Here is a 13,021-nt window from a genome sequence, read left to right as displayed (position 1 = left end):
CCCCACTGGAAAGTCACCTTTTTCGGTTTCCCGCTTATATCTCGGAAACTATGCGTCATAGCGATAAGACCATTCTACACAAAATTAAAGCTGACAAAATATGCCATAAGATTGATTCTATTCAGTTTTTCGCTATCTCGCATAGTTCCCGAGATATCCGCGCTCAAAGTTCACTAATTGTGCTGAACCGTTCTTTTTCACAATTAGTGAGCTTTGAGCGCGTATATCCCGGAAACTATGCATCCTAGCGATAAGACCATTCCATACAAAATTGAAGCTGACAAAATGTGCCACAAGATAGATTCAATTCAATTTTTCGCTATCTCGCATTGTTTCCGAGATATCCGCGGTCAAAGTTCACTAACTCTTCAGCACAATTAGTGAACTTTGAGCCCGGATATCTCGGAAACAATGCGTCCTAGCGATAAGATCATTCTATACAAAATTAAAGCTGACAAAATGTGCCACAAAATTAATTGGATTCAATTTTTCGCTATCTCGCATAGTTTCCGAGATATCCGTGCTCAAAGTTTACCAAGTTTGCTGGATTAATTACATGCTAGTACGTGTGTGTGACACGAATCCAGGGTGATATTTATCGTAAAAATATGGAACAGTTTTCCTTCATCGGTAACAGTTATCGAGGATCAAATTTTTTTATCACTAATAACTGTTATTTTTAACCAAAAAATATAAAAATCGATATCTTTTAATCATTTTGTTCCTCGAATTGTTTTCTTCACATTTCGTGTACATTATCTTAAATTTCAATAATAATCAACTTTCTATTAATGATTTTTATATCGTAGAAAATTTTAGAATAACTGTTATTATTGTGATCCCAGGTCAGGATCTTCTGAAAAAGCAGTATGAATTTAAAAATCAAAGCTAGTTACGGATTCGCCATCGACAGGCAAACGTTTACGCGCTCGTTGTCGCCAGACGGTCGTATTTTCCGCGAGGATCGGCAATCAGCGTCTGATACGCAGTGGATCGAGGACTTTTTATTAAAATCGAGGACGTACTTCGCGGCTTTAGGGGATATCCGGCCACTCGTAGCCTCCCCGAGGAGAAGATGACGCGACGAGGCGACGTCAAGCAAAAAAGGAAAACAGCCGTGATAAGCTGAGCTTGGACGAACGGAACGAAGCAGGGGCAGGGGGGAGGGGACGACTACAGTCCGAAAGAATAGCGATCAGCTATTCCCACCTCGAGAACCCGCTGAATATGCATGAAACAATCGCATATCTCATGCAATTAGCCGAGGCAAATCTTCTCCCTTACTTCGTCCTCTTTTTCCGCCTGTACCTTTTTCCACCCCCTCGTCTCCACCCTGTCGTCGTCTTCCTTCGTACCCTTCTCTCCGACTGATTCCCGACAGTCGCTATTTCATCGTTGGTCTCCGGAAAACTTGGCTCTAATCAGAGCGCATTTGCGATTTCCGCGGCCAGGCGCCGCCGATGCAAATTGCATTTTGAATCGCGCTGACACCCGCCAGGTTCGTCGACCGATAAACTCGTACCCGGCCGTGTTTTCTGCTACCCGCCCCAGTAGTCGGCAAGATCCGGCAAAAGGTTTTCCATTTTCTTGTTTCGCCTCGCCAGGATATTCATTTTGCGGGTCGTCGCGAGGCCGAGGTTCTTGATGGCGAGGCATTATGCTTGCGCGATCGGATTCATAGTCGGTTTCGTGGAGATTCGGGGTGAATTCACGGCTTTATGGACGCACATTTGCCCCTAGTCTACTCCTGCTCTTGTTCCAAATAAATGTTATACGACACGTGAATAATTGCAGAATTTTGTCGAATAAAATAGACTCCTGTTTTGTAGAGCTTTGTGCATTTCGAAGGTCTGTAATTTCTAAAAAAAATCAAAACTGGGGAAATGATGACTTAAACCACCCCTAATTTCGCATGGACTACAACATATTCAATTTAGAACAAAATCAACAGTGGTGTTTGCAAGAAATGATTGATTTTACATGGAATGTCCTCGAAAGAGATTTTTCCGAGAACGAAGGGCAGAGCATTGTCGAAATTGGATTCGCACTGCTCTCTACTGTCTCGAAAGTCGGTGAATGTTGGAGAACAATCAGTTTATTGAAAGATAGCAAAGACACAGGGTACAAAACATCGATTGGTAAAACATCGACCAACACGTCACGCCACAGTCGAGCTCAAAGTCTTTTTCTCGGAGAGTAAACGCGTGTGGCATACATCGCGACTAATTGATAAACAGCAATACTGTTTGCGAGCGCACGCCAACGAACAGAATCAAATTTAACCGCTTTTGTCGAGAATCGGAGGAACGGTTCACCGAGTAATTAAATCCTGTTTTTTGATACGCAGGTCGCCACGGCTCGCCGATCAGAAAACTCTATCGCGTTGATTTTGCTATGGCGCACACCAGTGGCGCACGCAGAGGCCGAGCCCCCCCCGCCCTCCAAAAAAAAGCTTTCAAAATTAAAAGCGCGGGATACCCCCAAGTTTTAGTTTAAGAATTCATTCATTTGTAATAGTAGTTTTAATTTTATGGATTTTTAGATTAATTATTTTATTTTTAAGTGAAAAGAATAATTTATTATTCTTTTATAAGAGATTCTCTGGGTTCAAGTTTGAAGAAACGAGAAAATAAACGAAATGTTACACGGAGAAAAGTTCCCGATTCGATTACCACTGCGAAAAAAACATGTTTTTCAACTTTAAACAAATATTGTGATGTTATTGTAAAAGTTATTGGATTGTTCTTTGCAGCAAAAGATTCTGTAGACTTTCCCGAATACAGTGATATCCAATATTAATACATTATGAATGTTTAAACATATTTAAACAATCGTTGAAGATGGAGAGACACCACTTTTGCCTCGATTTTTGAGGATATTTATCAGTTTGTCTGAAAATATAAGGGTCCGGCGTGAAATCTAACTGTATTACGCGATAGAACAGACTTTTATCTTGAGAAACCACCCTTTAAAGTTTGCAATGTCGACGTTTTTTCGAACCGAAAAGCAAAATATCCTCTGACGGGATGCGGCGCGGCGAACGGCCGTACTAATGGCGGGCTCCACTGGCGGCAACTCGTGTCGGGCGAAAATATTTTGCTTTTCGGTTCGAAAAAACGTTGATATTGTAAACTTTTAAGAGTGGTTTATCAAGATAAAAGTCTGTTCTATCGCGTGATACAGTTCGATTTTCCGCTGGACCCTTATTTTTTGAGATAAATTCAAAAATTTCGTCAAAAATTGGTGCAAAAGTGGTGTCTCTCCGTCTTTAATGATCGTTTAAACATGTTTAAACATTGATCATGTATTAATATTGGATATCACTGTATTCGGGAAAATCTACAGAATCTTTTGCTGCAAAGAACAATCCAATATCTTTTATAATAACATCACAATATTCGTTTAAAGTTGAAATTGAAATTGAAATTGAATAGTTGAAGTTGAAGTTGAAGGGTTGATATTGAAATTGAAGTTGAAATGGAAAAATTGATGTTGAAATTAAAATTGAAGAGTTGAGATTAACAAATTGAAATTGAAGAGTTGAAAATAACGAATTGAAATTGGAAAATTGATGTTGAAATTGAAATTAACGAATTGAAATTGAAAAATTGACGTTGTAATTGAAAAATTGAAATTGAAGAGTTGAAATTGAAATTGAAGGGCTGAAGTTGAAATTGAAGTTGAAGGGTTGATATTGAAATTGAAGTTGATATTAACGAAATGAAATTGATAAATTGAAGTTGAAATGGAAGAGTTGAAATTAAATGTTGTTTGAAATATCGATCGCAAGATAATGAAATGTATAATATTCAAATGTTCTCGGCGCAACGGTTCGATCAGTTAATAGGAAAAAAGCAAAATTTGCACGTTAGTTAGGAACTTTCAACGTTTCGATCTTCATTCAGATCATTTTCAAGAAAATGACCGTTGCGCCGAGAACATTTGAATATTATACAGTTGAAATTAAAGTTGAAATTGAAAAATTGAAGTTGGAAATGAAGTTGAAAAGTTGATATTGAAATAGAAGTTGAAATTGAAAAATTGACGTCGACATTGAAATTGATGTTAGCGTTTGCTTACTAGTGTAACGTCTTAGTACCAACTATAATGGTGTTTTAGAGTTATTTAAATTGAAATATCTCGTGAACTACTAACTTTTCGACATACATAGGTTAGTACTTTTTTCCAATTTAGTTCAGTTGCATCGATTGATGTATTACTTATTATTATTAAGCCTAAGGGAGAATATACTAAATAATAAATGTATTTTCGCTGATTATTTCATGTCATTTCATCATTAGGCTACGAACGTTCTTAATGACCAAGTAGTTTAGCACGAGAAGTCACGTCTCCGTCAGTTTCAATGTTCGCGGCGGCCAATCAGGCAAGCTTGCAGTCGAACGTGCCAGGAAAAACATAATTTCGCGAGACGATCGAGCTTCCGAGGACGATTATCGGATTCCCGAGGAATCGTCCGGCGGTCATCGCCGTCGGATTTTCTCCCCGGCTTCTTCGAAAATATCGGCCGGGATGATTGATCACGCGCAAAACTGGGTTGTGGGATTTCAATGTTTCTTTCTTCGCCTCTGTTTCCAAGCGCGGTCTCCTTTGTGCGGTTCTCGGAATCCGACTCCATTTGTACGAACCCTGTCCGTATCGCGAGAGAGGATTACCTGCTTTGCCATTTTCCTTCTGAAATCCGCAAACTTCGCGAGGCGCGTTCGGGCCTTAACGCGACTCGACAATTAAATCGATACGCGGAGAACGGCGCGCCTTGCGAAATTAGGGTGGATTTATAGTGGAGCAGCGAGGTGAGCTGTGCGGTGAAAAAAAAGAAAATACATATGTACTTTTTCATTAGTATGTGTCGAAATGTTGTCACGAATGTTGGTTTCTTTTGACCGCGCCGCTATCATCGACGCTCGCAGCTCCACTATAAATCCACCCTTACTTCGGGGAGGATCGAACGGCTGCCCTTGCGTTCGACAAATGTCGGTTGTCGATCAAAGTAATATTTGATAAATTTCGCGAGCAGCTCCGGCGATTCTATCGGGGGATTTTTCTAACTAATTCAGCTCGCGTCCGACACACACGGCCGCGCGCTCTCGGCTCTTCAGTTTCCATAGCTGGAATTCTATCAGCATCGGATGAACGAATCCCCTTCCCTCCTTCTCCTACCCCCCTCGAAGCACCGATGATTGATAGCGAAGAAACTGGGTTAGAGCTGTGTACGGGCTTTTTTTCCCCTCCCCCACATCCTTTCGATTCTAGCTGGTTTCACGCGCCTGCATCGGTGGTGGCGTGCGCATAAACGATGGAAACGTATACCCGCCGGTTTCACACCGCCGATTATACACGAAAAACACAAGAAAAACGAGCGAAACTGCGCCACCGACACCCCGGAGTTGGAAAAATAACTTTCGCGGACCGGAAGGGATCGATTCGCGCGATCCGCGGCGTACGAAAAATGCCTCTTCATTTCTCTCCACGCCGAATTATCCTTCGGAATGGATGGAATATCCCAGTTTTTAGTTGGTTGGATAAACTCTCGTGAAAATCTCACGGAATTCATCGCGCCGAGGTTCACACGAAAGTGTTCGCACGCGAAGATGAAGCTTCAATTCAATTTGTTCTTGACAGTGGCTCGGTTATCCGGGATGTAGAAATTGATGAAATTAAAGGGAAGGTATTAGATTATTGTTTTGGGTCAGGGAGAAAGCTCGTGCACTTCCTTGTTGCATTTTAATGCGAAATCGGCCACGAATTTTCGCGATGACCGATGACTCGAGACATGAGATTAGACGTGGGTCGCTGTAAATGTGATCTTCAAGCTTTAATTGTAGTTGGAGACTAGTAGAGATTATTTTATTGAACACATACTTCGTTAATTGTAAAACCAATTTTACGTAGGAATTTTAAATTGCATGTAGACGTTTTAAAATTCCTATGCAAAATTGGTTTTACAATTAACTAAGTATGTTTTCAAGAGAATAGTCTGTGTTCATATTAATTTGCACTTGTGATGTTTTAAAACAATACTAAATTCTATATTACCAGTTGCAATTTTCAAGAAAAATTTCTCTTCACATCCTGTAGTAAACTAATTGCTCTAGCTTCCCAGAAAAGTTCGAATCGTATAGTCCAATTGTAAAAAAGTTATCGGCTTTTCAAGAGTGTCCGAATATTTGTGGGAGTCACTGTACATTAATATTATTAATTAGTTATCACTAGACTGCGGATCTTTATGCATTTATACGAAAATCGAGTAGATAAAATTGAAAATTGTAGGAAAATTTAAAAAATTGAAGATGTCAATATATGATTTCTCCTCTATTTAAATCATTAAGGTAAGGAATAGCATCCAATTCGGTTTCTATCTCTTGCAATCGATGCAGATGACTTTTATTTTGCATAAAGTTCCGCAGTCTAGTTATCACTAACTAATCAGAAAGTTTTGACTAATTTTTGTACGACTAACATTCAAAAAGACTATTAGTCAATTTAAATATTAGTTGATTACTGCCCTACTCTGTCTGCAATTCACTGAAACACGAGATGACTGGGATAGAAATAGAAACGCGATCCTAAATGGTAGCCAGAGTGTGTCATTACGGAGATACAATAACAGAAAACAATTAGGTCCGTCGCTCACAAGATTTACACGAGTGTACACTGAACGAAAGGTCGAAGAACCAGTCAGATGATGTACGAATCAAATCGTACAGTGTTTCTCCCCATTCCAGAAGGTAACGAAAAAAAGAACAAACGATTCCAGGCCCGGCATAAAAGAACGTCGCAAGAGCGCCGAGACACGAAGGACTCGGAAAATTTCCGATATCGGTCAGAGACTCGCTTCTCGAGAGCTACGGGATCGTAGATCGTCGACGAAGCAACTCCACGATTCCGTAGCTATGAGAATACTCGAATCTCTCCGCTTTCTTCGCAGAGAAGGCCGGTGAACGGCCTCTCGACAGAGAGCTAGCTATTGTGTTTCTTAAAGATTAAAAATCTCTTGAAAAGACGCGCGCGGGAGTTCCGAAGACAGCGAAGATCGCGTGCATGTAGGAGATCACTCGGTTTTCATGGGTCGAAGAAAGTGGCTCCAATGCGATATCTAATCCGGCACGAGTAAGATTTCCGTGGCCCCTCGTTTTGAGGTTATATTTGTGATCTTGGGGTCATTTCAAGAAAAAAATGCATGTACCTGCAAATATCTTGCAAACTATGCGAAATGTGGCAAAATATCAAGAGACCTTTTTTGCAGGAAATTGAATTTCCTATAAGAAACGTCTCTTGATATTTTGCCATATTTCGCATAGTTACCGAGATACTTGCAAATTTATAAAAAACAGGAAATCTACTTTACTCTTTTATAAACCTGCACATATCTCGCAAACTATGCGAAATATGGCAAAATATCAAGAGACCTTTTTTGTAGGAAATTGAATTTCCTATGGGAAACGTCTGGTGACATTGTGCCATATTTCGCATATTTGCCGAGATATTTGCACATTTATAAGAAAACAGCAGAGATCGGAACGGACGAGTCTCCTCTCGTGGGGAGACGGGTAACGCGTGTCGGAGACTCAACAAGTCGCGCTTAGATCGTTTCGGGATCCAAGATTTCCCTGACTGATTTATGAAAGGCAGCATATATTGTTTACGAATGGGACTACACAACAAAAACAATGTTGATTTTGAAGAATAGTCCCAAAATAAGTTATCAGATTTCATTTGGTTGAATGAATTGGTTCGCAACCGCGTCCACTGTTGCTATAAACCAGGCCTGGCCAACCCAGATGGTTTCGCGGGCCACTTTGGTGACGCGTAACGTTACAGTAACGTAAATAATGTAATACAAATACAAAATGTATAAAACTTTATTGTTGTACGTCGCACTTGCGCATTAGAACAATGACACTGCAATTTTTTATTTGTTTCATATTTTTTTGTATACATACAACGAGAAACAAAAGTTTCAATAGCAATATAAAATCGCCCGGCAGGCCGCATGCGGCTCGCGGGCCGCGTGTTGGCCAGGCCTGCTATGAACGATTCAGTAATGTCACTTTCACAACGCAGCCACTTTTGACAGGTTCTTTCGGTAGGTTCAGTGTTAAATTCGCGAGAAGAACAACTCGAGGAGCAATTTCCCTAGAAAAATGTTTTTAAAACTAGAAAGCACGAGTTCTCACTCACCGCCAAGCAGGATGTTGACCAGCAGCGGCAGGAATCTGTATCGTCTGGCCCTCATGGTTCCGTAGTTCTACATAAACCGGTTCCCAGCTGGTGAACTATTGTATCTTCTGTTTTTCACTGTTTCAGTTCAATAAAACAACACAAACCGACGCGTACAATCCGGCACCGTTATTTGCCTGGTGTTTTGTCGCGGGTGGATGGACACAAGAATGAAATTCGGCGATCGAACGCGTGCGATAGATCGACGACGAACTCGGCGAACGTTCTGCAGAGCACCCGACAGACAAAGCGGAAGAGAACTTGCGCGGACGAAGTCTCGGCTTCGACTGGCGCGCACAGACGTATCTGACCCTCTGATAACCGGCCAGCCCCCGCTGGATTCAACCCTCTCCCCATCGCACGCGAGAGAGCTCTCCTCTCACCCTGCATATCGTCATCCCCGAGAGCCACCAACCCCCTGACAGAGAGGTCCCCCACCTCCTCTAACCAACCCCCAACTAATTTGCGATTTAACGTGAATCGTGGCCACGCGCCACCTTGCCAAAAAGACAATGAATTTATTGCCCCGAGTTATACGCGGACAAACCGCCCCACTCCACCCCCTCGGAGCAATGCCACCCACGGGAACCACGTGCTGTCTTCGCACCGGGGTGGGGACGCTGTAAACAAAACGGAGACGCTGATGATGGTTTACGTTAGAATGGTTCATTCATGATTTTCTTGTCATACCGATGACTCGGCTAGGATTGTTTGTGCAATTTGCAATTTTTGTAGACGTATTTTAACGTCTTCGGGGAGTTGACTCGGTTTTACAGGGTTGCAAGGGTGCGGGACGCGCGTTCTCATTTCTCAGTAATACTAAAAATGAATTTTTTTAAAATACTACGATTTTAAAACGGACTGAACGGTATAAAACAAATTTTTTTAAAAATACCATGTTTTTAAAACGGACTGGAAAGTATAAAATAATTTTTTCTAGTGCCATATACAAGTTCCTAACCCCATACAGATTGCTGACCCCCATAGGTGGGCGTTATTTGGCGAAAAAAATATTTGAAATACTATTTAATATTTTAGATTTTATTTTGCTTAAAGAAAACAGTGTTTTATTGGAACAACCTTTTTTTTAGCAATATTTCCCTTTGTTTATTAACACCTTATATAACAGAGTAACGTCTCTCAACAACTATTTTGGCAACGGCTCGATAATAAATTAATAATGGCACACTAAAAAAGAAATGACTGAAAAACTACCAGATGTTCGACCCTACCATCAAGTCATTCCTAGGGACCTTTTTAATCGTTTGACGACTCGAATTAAAGGTGGTGCTTTATCGTAGGGGCACTTGGATTCAAAAGGAACAAACTAGAGCACATGGGAGAAACAATAGAATCCCATCGTCATGTCTCAAAAAGATTATCAAAATCGAAGTCGGACACTTGGGGGGTCCTACCCTTGTTAGTATTTTTTAAGAAAATGTGTTTGTGTCAGAAAAATCGTCCGTACAAAAGCTAGCATCCGTATCCACACTGATTCGAGTCAGCTGATGCGATCAATGTCACCAGTGGCGCGTTACCCTATGGGCAACTCGGGCAAATGCCCGGGGCCCCAAGCAAAAGGGGGTCCGGAACACAAACCAAGACCCAAGATCCAAATTCTACGTTTTTCTCCCAAAGTTATTTAGTTGGGGTTAAGGACCCCGAAATTCTACTTTGCCCAAGGCCCCAACTGGTTATCTAGAATCTTGGATTGTGTTCAGGGCCCCCTTTTGCTTGGGGCCCCGGGCATTTGCTCATAGTTGTACCTGTGGCATGCTTTCCACAAATTTTCAAATAGATTTGTTGGATGTTTTGGTTTTTATAGATTGTTTTGTCGCTTTTTGAACAAATGGGACCACTGTACATCGTAACGACAGGACAGATGCACCCCTTCGCTCGAAACGTTTGTTCAACTGGCGAGTATACACTCCACCAGCTGGCCGCTTTGAGTACAGACCGAAACCTAGTAACGCTGGCTTTATTAGCCAGAGACTGTGCCACGCGGTCACGTGCTGCGAGGTCTCCACTACTTGAAGGGTAGGTGCGGACCTCCACTAATCTCGCGCAGACATTCCCTACTTCAATTTCGATTTCCATAAATGCTACGCTAATTCAACCTGTTGCGATTCTCTCGCAACTCTAATCGACTGCATCGACCACTTTTTCAGTGGTGTGTTGCAGCTGATGCATCGACACGAACGCAAAAACGCCATCATTTTGGTGCGCAACGCTAATTGAACGAACAGAAATCCAAAAGACTACTTTACATTTTGTGCAGAACAATTATGCAGAGTTCAAACTCTCTTATAAAATTGGAATATTTTAAATATTGTCGGTGCAAGCAGCAATCAAAATGAAATGTAATCTGTAGACTGCGGATTTTTATGGAAAATAAAACTGTTCTTCATTGATTGTAGAAATTGAAAACGTGAAGTTGAAATTGAAAGATTGATATTGACAAAGGAAAATTGAGGTTGAAATTTAAAAATTGAGGTTGAAATTTAAAAATTGAAGTTGAACTTCAAAGATTGATGTTGAAATTGAAAAATTTAAGTTGAACTTGAAAGATTGAAGTTGGAATTGAGAAATTGATGTTGAAACTGAAAAATTGAAGTTGGAATTGAAAAATTGATGCTGAAATTGAAGTTGAAATTGAGAAATTAATGTTGAAACTGAAAAATTGCAGTTGAAATTGAGCAATTGATGTTGGAATTGAAAGATTGAAATTGAGAAATTGATGTTGAAACTGAAAAATTCATGCTGGAATTGAAGTGAAAATTGAGAAATTTATGTTGAAACTGAAAAATTGCAGTTCAAATTGAAAAATTGATGCTGGAATTGAAGTTGAAATTGAGAAATTGATGTTGATACTGAAAAATTGAAGTTGGAATTGAAAAATTGAAGCTGGAATCGATGTTATGTTGAGAAAGTGATGTTGAAACTGAAAAATTGCAGGTGGAATTGAAAAATTGATGTTGCATTTGCAATTTAATTTGAGAAATTGATGTTGAAACTGAAAAATTGCAGTTGAAATTGAAAAATTGATATTGAAATTGAAAAATTTAAGTTGAACTTGAAAGATTGAAATTGAAATTGAGAAATTGATGTTGCATTTGCAGTTTAATTTGAGAAATTGATGTTGAAACTGAAAAATTGCAGTTGAAATTGAAAAATTGATGTTGAAATTGAAAAATTTAAGTTGAACTTGAAAGATTGAAGTTGAAATTGAGAAATTGATGTCGAAACTGAAAAATTGATGCTGGAATTGAAGTGGAAATTGAGAAATTGCAGTTGAAATTGAAAAATTGATGTCGGAATTGAAAAATTGATGCTGGAATTGAAGTTGAAATTGAGAAATTGATGTTGAAACTGAAAAATTGAAGTTGGAATTGAAAAATTGATGCTGGAATTGAAGTTGAAATTGAGAAATTGCAGTTGATCGCGCTCAGGATCAACAGCGGCATCAATCGCGGGAACAGTGTACTCTATTAACACTTTACCTACCGGAAGCCTATTAATAGGATTTTCAATAATTTTGCTGTACCAAAAGAAAGCATAGAAATTTTCTTTTACATTGCAATTTTAAATGAAACTATTAGATGACGTTATTGAGGGTGTCTTGTTAGTTCATAATGAAAATTGCTGTTACTATTAATGGTTCCATTAAAAAGTGTTTAGCCATGAAACATAGATTTTTCAAAATTAAGCAATAATCACCGGTCGGTAATGTGGTAAATGTAAACTAATCGTGAAAGCAATGCTTTGCCTCAAGAGTCTATCCAAAAGAGTAATTCGAAATCATTTTAAAATACGGAACAATTATCTTCATGATAAAAAGCGACTCTAGTAATTGTGCACCAAATTACGGAAGACTTTTATCTTCTCGTAAATTGAAGATTAAATTATCGAAATTGTTTTTCTTTTCAAACAGGTTGAGACCTGTGGTTTTATCCTGAGGATTTTAGTAAAAAATTTTCCTAGAGCACTGTTGCTCTCCACACTTTTAAGCGTATAGTAATTTTATCTTGGAGGTTACATTTAGCTTTAGCTATCTTGATTGTCATGTGAACAAGAAAATTTTCAAATAACTTGTGTTGAGGAGATTAAATTATCGAAATTGTGAAGTTATTAAAAACAAAACGCGACGTACAGGAAGTAAAGAAATGTTTGGTATTGGCAGTTGCCGCAAAATGGCCTTGACCTTGAATTTGAAGACCACTGTAACCAAAAGCTAGACACAAACTACTAAACGAATGTGGAGCTTGTGGTTAGAGGGCGTATGAGGCTAAGCGTTGCGTGAGAGCGGGGAGTCTGGTAAAAATCGAAGTTAATCAGCAGTAACAAATTGTGCGAAAAGGGCAAAGAGTGGGAAAAAGGAGGTAGAAGAGGGATAATCGTGGGACCAAAGGCTAGTGCGTAGGGGTAGGAAAGGAACCGGGTTAGCGACTTAGGAGTGAGAAGGTAATAGTAATAGGTAGGCAACGTTTTTTGGGCAAAAATTATATTTAAATAAAAATTTCGAATAAAGTAGGTTTTTTCCAAGTGGGTTTTAAACCTACTTTATTCGACGTTTTTATTTAAATAAAATTTTTGCCCAACTCTGCAGGTACGAACATGGAAGATGGCGCCACAGACTAAGTCTGTGTAAAGCAGTCCGTCGGTAACGACAGCGCAGTCGATAAAACAAGGTTACCGGTAAATCCGGTCCCGTTAGTAACGGGGACTACCGGTAAAGGCAGAAATCAGTAAGTCGAAACAAGGGCGACCTGCAAACGTGGATAAA

General features: G+C 39.8%; 1 protein-coding gene across 4 annotated transcripts in view; it reads right to left on the bottom strand.

The window, feature by feature from the left end:
- LOC143217659 (kin of IRRE-like protein 3) overlaps positions 1 to 8,567 on the bottom strand; it is a 363,559-nt gene extending 354,992 nt beyond the window's left edge. For all 4 annotated transcript variants that reach the window (XM_076442193.1, XM_076442195.1, XM_076442196.1 and 1 more), the window contains exon 1: positions 8,200 to 8,567. In XM_076442193.1, the coding sequence (XP_076298308.1) occupies positions 8,200 to 8,254 (55 nt within the window). In that variant the 5' untranslated portion in view covers positions 8,255 to 8,567. The remainder of the gene's footprint in view (positions 1 to 8,199) is intronic.
- Between the last annotated feature and the right edge of the window lie 4,454 nt (positions 8,568 to 13,021).

Source organism: Lasioglossum baleicum, chromosome 17, assembly GCF_051020765.1.
Source record: "Lasioglossum baleicum chromosome 17, iyLasBale1, whole genome shotgun sequence".
In the NCBI taxonomy this organism is placed as follows: domain Eukaryota; kingdom Metazoa; phylum Arthropoda; class Insecta; order Hymenoptera; family Halictidae; genus Lasioglossum; species Lasioglossum baleicum.
The sequence above is the reverse complement of the archived record's forward strand: the minus strand, read 5'-3'. Positions and strand labels throughout refer to the sequence as shown.